General features: G+C 43.4%; 1 protein-coding gene across 1 annotated transcript in view; it reads left to right on the forward strand.

Annotated features, from left to right (window-relative positions):
* LOC124616428 (zwei Ig domain protein zig-8-like) overlaps positions 1–20,045 on the forward strand; it is a 255,924-nt gene that overhangs the window by 46,491 nt on the left and 189,388 nt on the right. The window contains exon 2 of the mRNA XM_047144736.1: positions 10,359–10,569. Within this exon, the coding sequence (XP_047000692.1) occupies positions 10,359–10,569 (211 nt within the window). The remainder of the gene's footprint in view (positions 1–10,358; positions 10,570–20,045) is intronic.

Below are 20,045 nucleotides of genomic sequence, written 5' to 3' on the forward strand. Positions count from 1 at the left end.
TCATTAGGCTGTTCATTCCATTCAACAGATCCTAAGGATAACAACGTCATAAGTTAATCTTATCATTCGTAACCTTTCACCCAGAATTTTCATTCCTTTCTTTCTCCTTTTTTTTATTTCCATAGTTCGTTTTTGGATGTACAGATTGAATAATACTGACGAAAGACTGCATCCCTGTATTACATCCTTATTCATTAGGGAACTTCGTTCTGGTCTTCCAGTCCTATTCTCCATTTTGATTCGTATTGTTCCATACAGTTACCCTGTGTTTAAGTTGCTTTTCATGACGACACTGTGTTGGCTAAGAATGATGGCATTTTATACTTCCCGTATGGTCTCCCAAAGAGAGTGCTGTATGCAGGAGTTTTATCAACTGTTACTTCATTTTGTTCATGCAGTTTGGTTCGTATTGGTATTGCCTTCTTTCCCTGTATGTTCAAATGTGTGCGAAGTCTTATCTGAATTAACTGCTAAGGTCATCAGTCCCTAAGCTAACACACTACTTAACCTAGATTATCCTAAGGACCAACACACACACCCATGCCCGAGGGAGGACTCGAACCCTCCGCCGGGACCAGCCGCACAGTCCATGACTGAGCGCCTTATATCGCTCGGCTAATCCCACGCGGCTTCTTTCCCTGTAGCTTACACCTAGTTTTTCTCAAAATTTCGATCACCTTGCACAATCCTACATTGTCGAACTGTTTTTATAGGTCGACAAATCCAACGAGCGTATCATGATTTTTCTTGAGTCTTGCTCCCATTATCGAGCTCTACGTCAGAACTGTCACTCCGGCGTCTTTGCCTTTCTAAAGTCCAACTGATGTTCACCTAACAGATCTTCAGTTTTTTTTTTTCAATCTTCTGTGTAATTCAGATCAGCAACTTGGATGTACGACCTTTTAAGCAGACTGTGCGATAATCTCGTACTTAACTGCTCTTGTATCTTTGGAATTGTGTCGATGGGTATTTTTCCGAAATTCTGTTTCGTATGTGTCTTAATATTCAATGCCGAATCTACAGTTAACACCACCACGGAAGGCAGCTGTTCTTTCATCAAAAGTATAGCTATTTAATTACGTGATGGCCCAGATTTGAATGTGGCAGCCCGACGGTGGAAAGCTTGAATTATCTTGTGATCGTCAACGGCGGAGCAATATCAGATCACATATAAGAATTATTTTTCGAACTCTTCGCGATTAGCATTTCTTGCTCTTCATTTGATTTTGTCCACGTTTCATTCGTCAGCAGGGCCGAAATTTTTGTATATCTTTTTTTAACAACTTGAAGAATACCGCTCACTTAGCTGTCCTTGTTCTTGATTTGATTTTGTTCAGCTTTTATTTGTCATCAGGAATTCTGTTCACTATTGAGTCTGCTTTTATGGTATGGTTATTATGCTGTTATACAATCATGGTGAACTCTTCCATACCTCGCTGTCATCCAAAGAACATATTCATCTATCATGTAGCCTTCGATGTTTCTGTGTTTGTGTCATAACTTGCTTTATTCATTGGCGACATTTTGCATATAGTAAAAGCATATTGTGTCTTTTTAGATTTAGACACAGATCTTCTACTACCAGCCAGATACGAACATATTATCTTCGCAGTTATTGCCTCGCTGAATATCTTAATAAAGAAAGTAACATCGTAAAACATCGATGATATCTTTAAACAACCATCCGAAACAAGCCGAGGTCTAGAAAATGTTGCTCAAGTGTAAGACAGCCTATGGAAAAATGGGACGAAAGCTACAAAGTTGGTAGTTGTATATATGGGAATTAAATGGTCGTCGCATCTAAACGGAGTAGCATTTTCTATCTTAGTAGTATACATGGTGTCACTCCTAAGTGTCGCCAACCGCGTTTCATAGCTGGAGTAAGCCCAAACAAATACGCTCATCACATCTTTCATGCAACGCCCAGTCAGTTTATTTCCTGTTACGAACGAAATTATTCTTAAAACATAATTTTACCTGCCCGTTCTATAGAGCGGCCCCTGATTAGTCAATTTTCGTAACATTTGTGTGAGAAACTGGGGCAGTCCCCCTACATTCCCTTTCCTAAAGTAACATTTGATAACGTATTTCAGCTTTTATGTTATTATTTTACTGCCAATAATTTCAGATATTGTTTTATACACTATTTAGGTACTAAAGTTGGTGATACTGTCAGTCTTTAAACACAAGAAACTTTTCTTTGCCATTTATGAAGGGTCGTTCGACAAGATTCTGCTGATACAGTCTTTTAAGTCTTCAGAATTACTGTTATGACAGTCGGGTGGGTTTCTTTCCCCAGCTATCGACAGTTCTATGATTTATTTTGTACATATTGTACGGCACTCGCTGTTTCTTTGGAAATTCTGCTATGGAGCATGTTCTTGTTATCAAGAGGTAGTTAGTAATTTGTTCCACATTCTTGCATTTCCTCAGATGCGACCGGTATATCCTGCTCAGATATGTTAACTCATAGGAAACGCAGCACTCTGCAGTAATAAAATGCTTATCAACACAATGAAAAGCCATCGCACAGAGATTCATGCATGGCGAATGGCTTAAAGGACACTAATTTTAGCTTCTCTGTGCAAGAGCTGGGGCCAGATGTGGGCGGTAGACAATATTTTTGTTGTAATGTGAATAATCCCTCCATGAACCATGGAACTTGCCGTTGGTGGGGAGGCTTGCGTGCCTCAGCGATACAGATGGCCGTACCGCAGGTGCAACCACAACGGAGGGGTATCTGTTGAGAGGCCAGACAAACATGTGGTTCCTGAAGAGGGGCAGCAGCCTTTTCAATAGTTGCAGAGGCCATAGTCTGGATGATTGACTGATCTGGCCTTGTAACATTAACCAAAACGGCCTTGCTGTGCTGGTACTGCGAACGGCTGAAAGCAAGGGGAAACTACAGTCGTAATTGTTCCCGAGAACATGCAGCTTTACTGTATGATTAAATGATGATGGCGTCCTCTTGGGTATAATATTCCGGAGTAAAATAGTCCCCCATTCGGATCTCCGGGCGGGGACTACTCAAGAGGACGTCGTTATCAGGAGAAAGAAAACTGGCATTCTAAGGATCGGGGCGTGCAATGTCAGATCCCTTAATCGGGCAGGTAGGTTAGAAAATTTAAAAAGGGAAATGGGTAGGTTAAAGTTAGATATAGGGGGAATTAGTGAAGTTCGGTGGCAGGAGGAGCAAAACTTTTGGTCAGGTGATTACAGGGTTATAAATACAAAATCAAAAAGGGGTAATGCAGGAGTAGGTTTAATAATGAATAAAAAAATAGGAGTGCGGGTTAGCTACTACAAACAGCATAGTGAACGCATTATTGTGGCCAAGATAGACACAAAGCCATGCCTACTACAGTAGTACAAGTTTATATGCCAACTAGCTCTGCAGACGATGAAGAAATTGATGAAATGTATGACGAGATAAAAGAAATTATTCAGGTAGTGAAGGGGACGAAAATTTAATAGTCATGGGTGACTGGAATTCGTCAGTAGGAAAAGGGAGAGAAGGAAACATAGTAGGTGAATATGGATTGGGGGGAAGAAATGAAAGAGGAAGCCGCCTTGTAGAGTTTTGCACAGAGCATAACTTAATCATAGCTAACACTTGGTTCAAGAATCATGAAAGAAGGTTGTATACCTGGAAGAATCCTGGAGATACTAAAAGGTATCAGATAGATTACATAATGGTAAGGGACTTGGATAAACTGAAAGAACCAGCGGTTGTAGAGAGTTTCAGGGAGAGCATAAGGGAACAATGGACAGGAATGGGGGAAAGAAATACAGTAGAAGAAGAATGGGTAGCTCTGAGGGATGAAGTAGTGAAGGCAGCAGAGGATCAAGCAGGTAAAAAGACGAGGGCTAATAGAAATCCTTGGGTAACAGAAGAAATATTGAATTTAATTGATGAAAGGAGAAAATATAAAAATGCAGTAAATGAAGCGGGCAATAAGGAATACAAACGTCTCAAAAATGAGATTGACAGGAAGTGCAAAATGGCTAAGCAGGGATGGCTAGAGTACAAATGTATGGATGTAGAGGCTTGTCTCACTATTGGTAAGATAGATACTGCCTACAGGAAAATTAAAGAGACCTTTGGAGAGAAGAGAACCACTTGTATGAATATCAAGAGCTCAGATGGCAACCCAGTTCTAAGCAAAGAAAGGAAGCCAGAAAGGTGGAAGGAGTAAATAGAGGGTTTATACAAGGGCGATGTACTTGAGGACAATATTATGGAAATGGAAGAGGATGTAAATGAAGATGAAATGGGAGATAAGATACTGCGTGAAGAGTTTGACAGAGCACTGAAAGACCTGAGTCGAAACAAGGCCCCGGGAGTAGACAACATTCCATTAGAACTACTGATGGCCTTGGGAGAACCAGTCATGACAAAACTCGACCATCTGGTGAGCAAGATGTATGAGACAGGCGAAATACCCACATACTTCAAGAAGAATATAATAATTCCAATCCTAAAGAAAGCAGGTGTTGACAGATGTGAAAATTAAAGAACTATCAGTTTAATAAGTCACAGCTGCAAAATAGTATTGCGAATTCTTTACAGACGAATAGAAAAACTGGTAGAAGCGGACCTCGGGGAAGATCAGTTTGGATTCCGTAGAAATGTTGGAAAACGTGAGGCAATACTAACCTTACGACTTATCTTAGAAGAAAGATTAAGAAAAGGCAAACCTACGTTTCTAGCATTTGTAGACTTAGAGAAAGCTTTTGACAACGTTAACTGGAATACTCTCTTTCAAATTTTGAAGGTGGCAGGGGTAAAATACAGGGAGCGAAAGGCTATTTACAATTTGTACAGAAAGCAGATGGCAGTTATAAGAGTCGAGGGGCATGAAAGGGAAGCAGTGGTTGGGAAAGGAGTGAGACAGGGTTGTAGCCTCTCCCCGATGTTATTCAATCTGTATATTGAGCAAGCAGTAAAGGAAACAAAAGAAAAATTCGGAGTAGGTATTAAAATTCATGGAGAAGAAAAACTTTGAGGTTTGCCGATGACATTGTGATTCTGTCAGAGACAGCAAAGGACCTGGAAGAGCACTTGAACGGAATGGACAGTGTCTTGAAAGGAGGATATAAGATGAACATCAACAAAAGCAAAACGAGGATAATGGAATGTAGTCAAATTAAATCGGGTGATGCTGAGGGGATTAGATTAGGAAATGAGACACTTACAGTAGTAAAGGAGTTTTGCTATTTAGGGAGTAAAATAACTGATGATGGTCGAAGTAGAGAGGATATAAAATGTAGACTGGCAATGGCAAGGAAATCGTTTCTGACGAAGAGAAATTTATTAACATCGAGTATAGATTTAAGTGTCAGGAAGTCGTTTCTGAAAGAATTTGTATGGAGTGTAGCCATGTATGGAAGTGAAACATGGACGATAACCAGTTTGGACAAGTAGAGAATAGAAGCTTTCGAAATGTCGTGCTACAGAAGAATGCTGAAGATAAGGTGGGTGGATCACGTAACTAATGAGGAGGTATTGAATAGGATTGGGGAGAAGAGAAGTTTGTGGCACAACTTGACTAGAAGAAGGGATCGGTTGGTAGGACATGTTTTGAGGCATCAAGGGATCACAAATTTAGCATTGGAGGGCAGCGTGGAGGGTAAAAATCGTAGAGGGAGACCAAGAGATCAATATACTAAGCAGATTCAGAAGGATGTAGGTTGCAGTAGGTACTGGGAGATGAAGAAGCTTGCGCAGGATAGAGTAGCATGGAGAGCTGCATCAAACCAGTCTCAGGACTGAAGACCACATCAACAACATGTGAATAATATTGTAGTGTGTTACTTGATTGAAATGCCTCTGAGCACTATGGGACTTAGTTTCTAAGGTCATCAGTCCCCTAGAATTTAGAACTACTTAAACCTAACTAACCTAAGGACATCACACACATCCATGCCCGAGGAAGGATTCGAACCTGCGACCGTAGGGGTCTCGCGGTTCCAGACTGTAGCGCCTAGAACCGCTCTGCTGGTGAGTTACTTCTATGAGTATTAAAATTATAATGAGCTTAAGACTTAAGTCTTGGGTAAAAAGCTTAACTGCCTTCACTGAATTATTATCGTAGCGGGTTGTCCAAGAAAACCTTCCTTCGACTCCTCCAGTTACCCTTCCCTTTCGAAGTAATACTGGCAGTGTTATCTCCTTGGCGTGGGGGAACCCTGTCTTTGAATCCTGTCAGAAGCCCGATCGTACTTATCCAAGCCGATGTCGCCGATCTGTGTGCTTTCCGGTACACGCTACTAGATCAAAAGTATCCGGACGCCAGTTAGCTCACACGCAGGTCGAACAGTGTAATTATGGTTACGACGTAAAGTCAAACGTCCGAACGCCCTTCGGCAACGATAGAGCAGAGAGGGTCGTGATGAAGACGACAGCACGCTGACCGACCCCTCTCTCGGACGACAATGCGACATAAGAGATTTCTTATTTGCGTGTCGCAATTTCCTTGCGAGAGTTTTGTGTTATTATCAAACTATTGTCATTGATCCAATACGTAAAAATAAATGTCGTGTGACTAGGGCCTCTCCTTGGGTCGACCGTTCACCGGGTGCAAGTCTTTCGACTTGACGCCACTTCGGTGACTTGAGCGTCGATGGTGATGAAATGATGATGATTAGGACAACACAACACCCAGTCCCTGAGCGGAGAAAATCTCTGACCCACTCGGGAATCGAACCCAGGCCCTTCAGATTGACATTCTGTCACGCTGACCACTTTTTTTTATCTCATTTTGTTCGATTTTGTTCGTTGCATCTGCTCAGGGCGGACGTCGTAAGACATCCGTTTAAGTTTGTTGTTGATCGATTAACTCAGTTTCTTTTACTACAGAGGGAGCTAACCCTCTGACCGAACACGCTGAGCTACCGTTCCGGCAACCACTCAGCTACCGGGGGCCGACATTCAAATCGTAATAAAACTGTTTAACACGATTTGCTTGAATTACTGTCTAGCGGTCCGAGAAGCAGGTTTCCTAGACACCTCACCTTTGAAACTAGGCAGGATACACCAATTACCTTCTTGCTTCCCGTTTTTTAATCTTGGATAACTTTTTTCCTCAAAGGGTTTTTATATTTGTAGTAACGAGGCTGGTTAATAGGTTAAATGTCTTAGACAGACGCTCCCCCAAAAAAATTTGAGGGGAGCGTCTGTCTAAGCTATTTTTTGTTTATTATGTTTCCTTTTACATCCTATTTAACACATTAACCACTATTCTTCTTGCCATTGTTCCTCATCCCCTGTACTGTACGCCCCAATGCTCTACCGGTTCTTATTTGTTCATTACATCCCCTTTTCAGGGGGCTGGATTCTGTGACTAATAACCTTGTGGTTGTCTCGGTGTGTTAATCTATGTTACACTACTGTAAGTACTTATCATTTAGGTTTACTTTTAACCGCTGTCCTCAATTAAATTTTTAAATTTATAAATTACAAGCATGCTTTCCTTTCTACTTAGAACCATCTGAAGATGCTACTTCAACGAAGCGAAACTGATCGTAAATAAATTATCAAATTACAGGCGTTTACGGTTTTATTCAAGTTCATTTTACCAGAATGACAAACTGCGGAGTTTAGACACTTCACTACATTCGCTCCTCCAAAAGGATCGAATAGATTCAACAGAGCAAGAAGCACATCAAGAATAAAATTCAGTTGACACTAGAACCACTTTCAAAACCGACGTTTCTTCAGGGCGACCAAACCTCGAAGGATTAATGCCGCTTCTACGCTGCCTAGCGCACAAAAAGAAGATCTGGATGTATTGGCACTTACACTGTTTGATCAAAAGTATCTGGACACCATGTCATTCCGAATAGACGAGTAGATATCATAAGACGCTGACCCGCCAATAAAAAAGGAGGCGGCGTGTTGTATCAGTAGTAAAGTAGTAATGTCACGGTGGAACAGTCAGCAGAGCTCACTGACTTCGAACGTGGACTAGTCAGTGTATATCACCTTGGTAACAAATCCATGAAGAACATTTCAATCTTTATGAATGTGTCCGTCTATTGGTTATGTGACTGTGAAATAGAGACGTCACGGAACAACCCCATCCAGATGAAGACCAGGCAGACTAATGCGCTGACGGACTCAGACCGTCAAGCATTACGGAGGCTAGTTGTAGAATATCGCATGAGCTCAGTGGAGGGAATCACTCGTGATTTTCAAAGTGCTAGCAACAGTCCACCTGACAGAGTGTGGGTAGGAAATTAAAAAGAATTGGGTACACTGCACTAGCAGACACACTTCAGCCACACATTTCCGTAGTCAATGCCAAGTGACGCTTGAGATGGTGAAAGAAGGGACGCCACTGGACAGTGGAAGACTGAAAAAAAGTTGTTTGGAATGATGGAGCACGCCATAGCCTGTAGCTAACCGGCGGGACGCTCTGGGTTTGGAGAATTCGTAGAGAAGTACCAATAGTATGCATCGCTCACACCGACAGAGGGGAAACATTAATCGAATCTTACAAAAGTTTATTGATCAACGAAAGAAAAGTCTGCTTCGACGACAGTAACAAGATTACAATTACAGTGTCCCACAGGTATGAAGACTTTGCGGTATGTTGATTCCAGAGTCTGACAAAGTAACATCTGTGGTCATCAGTCCCCTAGAACTTAGAACTACTTACACCTAACTAACCTAAGGACTTCACACACATCCATGCCCGAGGCAGGATTCGAACCTGCGACCGTAGCAGTCGCGCGGTTTCGGACTGAAGCGTTTAGAACCGCTCGGCCACCGCGGCCGGCAACACAGTTAGGATCTTCATAGACAAACACACTTGTATGGAAAAGTCCGATGAAGCTGTGCTGAGTAGCACCAGCATGGGAACAGAAAAGTCTATCCTGGATGCAGTCTGACTGCACCAGGCGAAACAACGACGGATGCTCGATATGGCGGCTTCGGTCCCTATGATAGACTTCGAGGGTGTCCTAAGAAGATGGGACAGTTAGCACCCGCCCAGATGACAGGAGAGGGTCTCGTAGCCGAAAGAGCTGATCCGTACAGCTCTGGCGCCGACATTTATAGTTTCCGGCGGCGGAATAATTACGGCACTGCTGCTGAGAATTTTTCCGGGTTGTATGACCGTGGTCTGTGGAACTCTTCAATCCCTGACGTTTCGTCCAAGGCTACGTTGGACATCTTCGGAGGTACTCCTGGTTGTGCTGACTCTTGCTGGCTCAGCACAGCCAGGAGCACCTCCGAAGATGCCCAACGTAGCCTTGGACAAAACGTCAGGGACTGAAGAGTTCCATGGACCACGGCCATACTACCCGGAAAAAATCTCTGCAGCTGAAACATCCGGTCGTGATATCCTTCATTGAATGACTTGCTGCACTACTTTCTGGTAACGCGTGTGGCGGACGCAAATACGTCCCTTGGAAGTGGCGACCTCCGCTTGAGCTGGTACCGCCAGCTGGTGTCGCTCCGTTACTGCGGAAGGACGAGTTCGTGACTCTTGAGGATTGCAGGGGCAGTGAGGGCTACACGCGTACCCGAGCTGCCCAAACGGTTGCCGACTGCTTTTGTGAAGATATCCAGTGTAGCAAACAGTAGCTAGAATAGCTCCGATAGTAATGTACAATGTAGGAGGTGGTGCGGAAGGAGGAATTTTTAGCATGGTTAGCTAGTAGTTCCGTTATTGCGCTTAAGAAGATGTTAAATGTAGAAGTCTATGAACACATTTTAGAGCATTGTGTGCTGCGTGCTGTAGAGGAAACAGCTCGGAGACGATGATTATATCAGTCTGACAATTCACTCTGTCACAAAGAATCATCTCTGAGGCAATGTTTTTTGGTGAATAACATTCCAGAAACAGACTGGTCTGCCATGAGTACCACTCTGGAAACAGTGGGACACTTTTGGGGTGAGTTAGATCGTCGAATGCGCTCCGGTCTACAGCGTCTAACACCGTGTCTGGTTTCGACTCTTGAAAAAGAATGCGCTCCCATACTTCCACAGACATTCGGACACCTCGTTGAAATCGTTTCCACAAAGTTCGAGTCGTTATAAACTCAACAGATCGACTCACAGCATCCTTAATCTTTTTTTTTCACGTTACAAGGATGCTTTCGTTCCTATCTAGAACCACCTGCAGATATTGCTTCAAAGTGCCAATACTGGTCGTGAACAAATGATCAGTTACAAGCTATTTGAGGTTTTATTCACGTTTCATTTGCTATGAATGTGAACGGCTGTGGCTGTCCTTATTATAAAGTTGTATATGTTAAAGAGGTGTACTGTTATTTAGCAACTGCGGCAAATTATCTGGAGTACGCTGCGTGGTCAGCACCAGAGATAATGAACTGAGGTTCCCTTTGTACAGGTGTCGTGGGTGCGGCACCGGGACCTGCACATCCTGACGGTGGGCTCGTACACGTACACGAGCGACCAGCGCTTCCAGGCGTCGCACCACCGCGACCTGGACGAGTGGACGCTGCACATCAAGTGGGCGCAGCGCCGCGACGCCGGCGTCTACGAGTGCCAGGTCAGCACGCAGCCCGTGCGCAGCCTCGCCGTCACGCTCAACATTGTCGGTGAGTACCCGCGGCCGCAGCCGCAGTTACCCTACACCCGCTCCCGCTATCTGAACTGCCCTGCATGAAGGCCAACTTCTGGAAGGGTAACATTCAAAGAAAACTACATGTTGTTGAGGTCTTCAGTCCAGAGACTGGTTTGAAACAGCTCTCCATGCTACTCTATCCTGTGCAAGCTTCTTCATCTCCCAGTACCTACTGCTACCTACATCCGTCTGAATCTGTTTAGTGTATCATCTGTTTGTCTCCCTCTATGATTTTTACCCTCAAATACTAAATTGGTGATCTCTTGATTCCTCAGAATATGCCCTACCAACGGATCCCTTCTTCTACTCAAGTTGTGCCAAAAATTTCTCTTCTCCCCAATTCTATTCAATGCCTCCTCATTAGTTATGTGATTCACACATCTAATCTTCACCATTCTTCTGTAGCACCACATTTCCAAAGCTTCTATTCTCTTCTTGTCCAAACTATTTATCGGCCATGTTTCACTTCCATACATGGCTACACTCTATATAAATACACTCCTGGAAATTGAAATAAGAACACCGTGAATTCATTGTCCCAGGAAGGGGAAACTTTATTGACACATTCCTGGGGTCAGATACATCACATGATCACACTGACACAACCACAGGCACATAGACACAGGCAACAGAGCATGCACAATGTCGGCACTAGTACAGTGTATATCCACCTTTCGCAGCAATGCAGGCTGCTATTCTCCCATGGAGACGATCGTACAGATGCTGGATGTAGTCCTGTGGGACGGCTTGCCATGCCATTTTCACCTGGCGCCTCAGTTGGACCAGCGTTCGTGCTGGACGTGCAGACCGCGTGAGACGACGCTTCATCCAGTCCCAAACATGCTCAATGGGGGACAGATCCGGAGATCTTGCTGGCCAGGGTACTTGACTTACACCTTCTAGAGCACGTTGGGTGGCACGGGATACATGCGGACGTGCATTGTCCTGTTGGAACAGCAAGATCCCTTGCCGGTCTAGGAATGGTAGAACGATGGGTTCGATGACGGTTTGGATGTACCGTGCACTATTCAGTGTCCCCTCGACGATCACCAGTGGTGTACGGCCAGTGTAGGAGATCGCTCCCCACACCATGATGCCGGGTGTTGGCCCTGTGTGCCTCGGTCGTATGCAGTCCTGATTGTGGCGCTCACCTGCACGGCGCCAAACACGCATACGACCATCATTGGCACCAAGGCAGAAGCGACTCTCATCGCTGAAGACGACACGTCTCCATTCGTCCGTCCATTCACGCCTGTCGCGACACCACTGGAGGCGGGCTGCACGATGTTGGGGCGCGAGCGGAAGACGGCCTAACGGTGTGCGGGACCGTAGCCCAGCTTCATGGAGACGGTTGCGAATGGTCCTCGCCGATACCCCAGGAGCAACAGTGTCCCTAATTTGCTGGGAAGTGGCGGTGCGGTCCCCTACGGCACTGCGTAGGATCCTACGGTCTTGGCGTGCATCCGTGCGTCGCTGCGGTCCGGTCCCAGGTCGACGGGCACGTGCACCTTCCGCCGACCACTGGCGACAACATCGATGTACTGTGGAGACCTCACGCCCCACGTGTTGAGCAATTCGGCGGTACGTCCACCCGGCCTCCCGCATGCCCACTATACGCCCTCGCTCAAAGTCCGTCAACTGCACATACGGTTCACGTCCACGCTGTCGCGGCATGCTACCAGTGTTAAAGACTGCGATGGAGCTCCGTATGCCACGGCAAACTGGCTGACACTGACGGCGGCGGTGCACAAATGCTGCGCAGCTAGCGCCATTCGACGGCCAACACCGCGGTTCCTGGTGTGTCCGCTGTGCCGTGCGTGTGATCATTGCTTGTACAGCCCTCTCACAGTGTCCGGAGCAAGTATGGTGGGTCTGACACACCGGTGTCAATGTGTTCTTTTTTCCATTTCCAGGAGTGTACTTTCAGAAATGACTTCCTGACACTTAAATCTATACTGAATGTTAACAAATTTCTCTTCTTCAGAAACGCTTTCCTTGCCATTCCCAGTCTACATTTTATATCTTCTGTACTTCGACCATCATCAGTTATTTTGCTCCCCAAAAAGCAAAACTCCTTTACTACTTTAAGTGTCTCATTTCCTATTCTAATTCCCTCAGCAACACCCGACTTAATTCGACTACATTCCACTATCCTCGTTTTGCTGTTGTTGATGTTCATTTTATATCCTCCTTTCAAGACACTGTCCATTCCGTTCAGCTGCTCTTCCAGGTCCTTTGCTGTCTCTGACAGAATTACAATGTCATCGGCAAACCTCAAAGTTTTTATTTCTTCTCCATGGATTTTAATTCCTAATCTGAATTTTTCTTTTGTTTCCTTTACTGCTTGCACAATATACAGATTAAATAACATCGGGGATAGGCTACATAATATTAGGAAAAGTACGTTGTATGGCGTCTATTATCAAAATCGTTATATCTTCCCTAGTAGCAGTGGACATTTAGTTTCCACTTGAAGTTGCCGTAGTTAAAGATCCATGGTATTCGTAGCCAATAAAATCTAAATACATCTGTCGGTCTTCAGGAATGATTCGTCAAAGACACATATACCTAAAACAGCAGAAATTCTCCTGGCACCTGAAGTCATCTACTGTTGATTTAATAACCTAGTAATGTAACATTTTTCACACATATATAGAGAAGATGAAACACCTGTTACCCTGGAACTATTGACGCAGAAAGAGACCCAGTAATGCTAATGAATGTTTAATTTTTGAATAAATTTTCGGACCGCAGGTGGTATCAATTAGACGACGAGTTGAAGCACAAGAAAATTTCCGTAATTACCTTTGCATAAGGCGTTAGTAAAAGCCTCCTGAATTTTCGGTGCTGCTGTCTTGCAAAAGTTGCTTAATGAATTTTCATGAAATGGATCAAAAGAACGACTTAAGGAACAAAGACGTGAAATTTTCTTTTTACACTCAGGGTTTTTATCTGATTCGAAATGTGGAAGAATTCTATACAGAACAATGAAATTAATGTTACATTATCTACGTAATGCCCTCAACCCCGTCACACAAAGATCAGTTCTACTACGTACATCTCAAAGTCATGAAAACACTCGGATAAATTATTAACAACACATACATTAGGGCAACCAACCAACCAACCAACCAGCCAACCAACAAGTGACAGTCGCTACAACACAAATGGTTCCACAAAACGAATGCACCAAAACCACTTACACTTCCGATGAAGAGCGTTCTACGAGATGGTCTCGAGGTAATGGTCTGCCCGAGAAAACAGGCACCATAGCAATGAGACGAGCAGCACCCTGAGTTGACATCAAGCAGGTGCACCACAAACTCGCGACCGTCCAGCAAGGTAGAGCGGCCGCGCCACTGCTGGATCACCCAGGGTGATTTGCTCCTTCGTCCTCTCAAGCACGTCCTAGCGTCTCGTAACCAGTCCGACGACCAACTCCCCAACCGCAAATACCCGCCGCCATATCACAACAGAGGCAAAGATTGTAGTGAAGCCGGGTAGTCAATAGTCGTGACAAGGAGCTGGTGTGCCAGAATAAGCGCACAATGGCTCAACCTGTTTGGTGAAAGAAATGCCGTCTTGCTAAAGCCAGTTGCGAATCAGAGAGGACACCTAACCAGGACGGAATCTGCCCCACACTGACCTTAACCGAAAGTGCTATACATTGGCTAAGCTAGCACAGTGCTGCAGTACATCTCGCCTAGTCGTAAAACATACATACATGTTAATTTGTATTTTGGAGTCGGTGTTTAGAAAATAATATGTAGGCTACAATTCTCAGAACCACCTCCTCGATGCAAACCATAAGCTACGTTTAATTATCGCTCTCCATTTTTCTCAATGTAATACAATGCAGCCTCAGTTGATAGCTCACTACACCGTACTCAAGCACGACACTATTTAACTCCAGGGGATTTAATACAGAACACTCTGAAGTAGAGTACCTAGTATTCCTTCAGAACCGGCAAGCTACGTCTGGTGACCACGCGCCCGCTAGATACTGGCTAAGCCACCTTCGCCTCAAACTGTAGGCATACACCAATGAGCCAAAACATTGTGACAACCTGCATAATTGCTTGTCTGTCCGTCTTTGGAAGAAAATATAGCACTGATTCTGCGTATCAGGGATCAGAAGATTGTTGGTAGGTTTGTAGGAGAATGTGGCATCAGATGTCTATCAGCAGATCATGTAACTCGTGTAAATAACGGACTGCTGACTTGCGTACTCGGTGAAGGCTCTGATAGCGAGTCAGATGGGTTCAATAGGATTTACATCAGGCGAATCTGGTTGACAGACATCATTGTGAGTTCACTATAACGCTCCTCGCACCACTGTAGCACGGTTCTGGCTTCGAGACATAGACAATTATACTGCTGAAAGATGACATTGCCATAGGGGAACACATGCGTATCCATTGATCGGCGGTTGAGTCCCGATGGTCTGGTGCCCACTGAAATCGTAACTGACGATGTCGTTGGATCAACATGTGAACACGTAGGTGTGGTCTGCTGTGGAGCACCATGTTCAAGAATGTACGATGAACTTGGTGCTCCGAAACACCCACATGCACCAGCATTGTGCTTTTTCGTCAGAGATGCCACAGAAAACCATCTGTCCTACTTTACAGAGCAGACAAGTCTCCGAACCCCACGTTCTGTGAAGAGTCGTGGACGACCAACCGTTTAGCGCGTGGCGATAATTTCACTAAAATTTTTGAAAACATTGTAAGCGATCTTATATAATATAATTTAATATATATAATTAAAAAAACAGTCTTGATCGCAAATATCTTTTAATCGGAGTTTCCAACATTTGACAAAAACACCACTCCATGCCTTACGTCAGCAGTATAGAGTCACATGATCACCTAGAAGCTGTTCCTTATCACCTAAAGCGCTCTTTTAAGTGGATTGCTAATATTTAGGCCGATGAAATACTGTGAGAGTGACTGGTGAGAGAAAATAACGAGAAACGTAGGATGTAGTAATTGGATGTTAATGAAATTCGGAGTAAATTATACACTGTGAGTACAAACTGAAAGGTTTTGGTGGTGAATGAGATGGCTTTGAAAATAATAAGAAACGAATCAGCGAGACGGGGCACTATTAGATGCGGAAGTAAGAATTGTATATCAAAACGGAATAACTTACACCATCTAGTTAAAATATTTGCTAAATTGTGTACATGGTCAAAGAGCTATGTTCACAAGTCAGGTAATCAGCTGCAATATCCTTACAATGGTAGTGGAATGTACTTAGTAACTTCCTTAAACTGTTAAATCTGCCAAATAGACCAAAATCTGTTTTCATATCAAAAACAAACCAGGAACAATATCATGGAACTGTTATGGAAAGAGCTAATTCTGTAATCTGTGATGAAATTTACATCAACGTTAACGTTAATTACATCTACAGCAACTCTTCCGCTTTGCATTAAAGATCGAAAAATTAGTTAGTTTCCTGCCTTGAGTTTTCACTTCAGTGGGTGCACTGGGCTGATACTCTAGTCATGATGTAGTAAATATGTGCTACAGTATTAACCTCCTCTTCTTACGGTACATTGTACCTCTAGCTGAGAATCGAGGATGTATTAAGAAAATGCAGACCCAGAAACATTTTGAATTTTCGCAACAGAACTTCACTTCCACGAAGTGTCGGATGGTAGCGACATTACAGAGTCAGTAGTTGAACTTCATTTCCTACCGCTATGACTACGAGCTAACTGTTAAGGATAGCGGAGACTGAATAACGCCACCATGGACTTGAGTTACTAGTATTCAGCCACGAGGTGTACCTCCGAAGATTAATGGCCAACACGACGTTAACGCTTGAATTGAAACCTCTTGTTGTCGTGTGTCGACATTCATCAACGTAGCAGCTTCTTGTTTGGGGTTCTTGGCTGCGGCTTCGACCAGCACAACGGCAGCTTTCGGCCATTTATCTTCGTCGCCGCCTTGCTTACGGCTTATTGCAGTGGCGCCATAATTACTTGGTCTCGCTAATCAATAACCAGTGTCCAATTCACACGACAGTAGCAAGATAGCGAAAGAGTCCCGCGTACACAGCTCTTCTGGAATTCTCTGCTGGTGTGGAATGGACGGCTAGGGTACGATATATACTCATTTGCAAAATGGATGCGGTTGCCCACAGTAGGGCTGTGGTCGCTTACACGAGATTGATGGCACTTTCAGCCGATTGCGGTCCCTGTTTGTGGTACTACTCGGCTACACAGGAGGCACTACACTGCCGCGAGACAAACACTCTGCAGCTCCGGTCTACACTCCTTCAGTGTCGACAGGCGTCCAGATCCGATTCGAAGGTTTTCCTCTGATATACACAAGCATGCATTTCGTCCAGCTTTATAATTAAGTGGACGATGATCCTCTTAACAGACTGCCGGAGAAGTTTCAAGTGGCTGGTATAAGCTGTAAGGTTTAATCAGCAAAGACAGGCCACCCCGATACATGCAGAATGAATAAATATGCAGAGATTGGGTTTAGCGGACAGTATTTTCTTTCTGTGGCATTTGAAAGAAGCTTCAAAGAGAAGTTTGACGGCGTAACAAGAGTGGGATTTGAACAAATATAATGGTTCCACAAACTCCTACCCTATTATACCAAATGTAGGCGAACAGGTAACTCAGGTACAGTTCTTGTGTTTATTACCACCTCCGTAATAACAAGAACTCGACTTATTGACTTTGAGCATTGGTACACGCTATAAAGTGATTCTGAAGATTATATGTTACTGACATACTGATCAGGGGACGATCTGTAGATTGTAATATTAGAAGAAGCACTTCAGAGCCAAGATCGCTTTAAAATATTTATTTTGGGTTGGTGAATGTTTTCAACAGTACTTTGCTGTCATCTTTGCAATTCTGAAAAAGATGAGATTGGAAGATGACAGAAAATTGATATTGGAATCGCACGTCAACTAAAAATCAATATTTGAATAGAATTTTTCAAATATTATGGTCATGAATAAATAATACTGCTCGTTGGATTTCGTCTGGAGTTAAAAGCCGAGCAGCCCCGAGTTATAAGGCATTTCATGCCTTCGGGAGTCATTGGTGTTTCCTCTTGGTTTAATTTTCTCCACAGAGGAGAGTATAGAATTGTTAAGTTTGGGGTTTGTGCTGACTAGTGTGAACGACATTTCCAATGTTCTCCAAAAGTTCTCTTAAGAGAGTCTGCCATTACATGTGCAGAGCGGAAGGGACATCTGTTTCACACTGATCATGTTGGTATCACGTTGGCTGCTTTATCTCCAGTGGGATGTCTTGCAGTAACTACAGCAGCAGCATATCTTAGAAACTCGAGACTCTTGAGTGTATTTAGATTCCCATAAATAAAATAGGAACCAATGATGCGGGTCTCGAAAAACACGCACCAAACGTGGTTAGGCCAACAGCGCTGAATTTATCCTTTTCTTTGAGTCAGTGTGCATATTGCGAAAATTGACTTGCCCTTGATTTGCAAATGATACTTTTTACTTAAACGAAACCAGACGTGGATACGACGCATCAATTACCGCCGAAGTTAACATTCGGAAAATTTTAATCAAGTTTCGAAGTCATTCCCGTGAAGCTGTAGATGCATCGAAATGTGAAGAGGGAGAAATGCACTGGAGTGTAGTGCTCGCAGAACACTATTTCTGTTTGTCCCACTCGTACTTCCGAGATGCCTCTTAGTGACATTTGCATTGTACAGTATCACTTCCAGTTTCCAGAACTTTTTGATAATATTTGAAAAGACAGGTCTTGAGTGCTTGGCACGATCTTGGCACTCTTCAGCATACAACCGCACTACTGCTCTATTACTTTGCGACCATTCGCCATAATAGACATTCACTCTTTCGGCTGTAATATACATTGGGAACGTTTCATTAGCTGTATGAGTATGTTATTTGATTGCTGCAATAGCAGAACATATACTGATGAGCTCGAAGCGCATAGATAAACACAAGAACCACAGCTGAGTTACATCTTCGCTTTCTTTTGGTATAACACGGAAAACATATGTGGAACCTCTTCTCCTGACAGTGGAATACTGCTTCGCAGCGCTGTTATCGTGATACTATTTGATCAAGTCCCACACATGTTACGTCACTGACGTCCTGTTAGAAGCTTTTTTTAGAATGTCACATAAGAAGTCCGTTAGAAAATAGATCAGTTTCGTAATTCGGGGACTATATACATCAAAAGTTACTTGCGATCATGAGGAAATTTCCCATATTGTCCGCTACAACTTGGTGAAATCCTTATCTCGATATATTTATTCTTTCGAGATATACTTGGGATGGTCTGTCTAAGATGTAGTATGGAAGAGCAATAAGGTTTTCTCTACGGCATTAGTGGAATACGCGAGTGCTCAAAGACTGTAAATTAAGTCACCTTCCAGTAGTTTTATGGTGGGCTGTTTCCGCCTCCATGGTAGTACCGATGCTAGAAATTCTGAAATGAACAAAGGTAATAGTTTAACAAGGAGGAAATGGGGACTATTTTACTGTTCATTGTAGCAAAGTTCTTTCCAAAATTTTATTTCTATTCTGAAATGTTACTTCTCCTGGCTGCACGGTTTATGCATTCATATTATATACACATAATAGTCTCTCTCTCTCTCACTATCGGGTCATCTCCCATACTACTACTTTTGCGTGGCAACGCTCTCTAAGCAGACGCAATCCGCAATCTAACAAACGCCTCGTTACCGGTGAACTACCGATAACCGCGTAGAGCTATACTCAGGCTACAAAGCGACTGCGTTCTATTTGCTTATAAATCTGTTATGAGCTAAACTGATAAACGTGTCACATCACCTTCTTTCCTGAATGGCCTACTCGATGTTTCTGGCTACGCATTTGTGTATTACCTCTAACGTGAAAGACACAAATAGAATTCTACGACATGTAATTTGCTAAGTTTCAGGAAAACCTATAACTGACAGATTAACTAACAATAATGCACTTCAACTATGAACAGAATAATTCACGGAAATCGTAGTATGCAGTATTTTGATAGCAGTCGGCATTACATCCTGAAACATACTGCATCTGTACACTTCAAATAATGTGTATTTTCGCAGTCTCACATGTATGTATCATAAATGATTACTTCCTTCCACCACTCAATGATCGTCTTCAAATGTGGAAGATAAAACTAATAAAACATTAACAACCACAAGCTTTGAAAGACGCACAGTGTTTCCTTCTAACCTGAATCCACACTTGCTAATAATTTTTAAAACGTCGCAGTTATGTTGGTAGACTTTTTAGTGTTTTAATTCCATAAGCTAAGTTTTTGCAATCTGATGAAGTCTCTCGAAACGCTTGTTGAGCTGTGAAACTATAACGTGTGACTGAATTTTATATCAGACTAATTTTTGAGGTGAAAAAAAATTGTGAAGCCTGGTCGACAAGTGCGCCTTAGTTAGGTCAGTAGCAGTG

This window comes from Schistocerca americana, chromosome 5 (assembly GCF_021461395.2).
Source record: "Schistocerca americana isolate TAMUIC-IGC-003095 chromosome 5, iqSchAmer2.1, whole genome shotgun sequence".
Taxonomy (NCBI): Eukaryota; Metazoa; Arthropoda; class Insecta; order Orthoptera; family Acrididae; genus Schistocerca; species Schistocerca americana.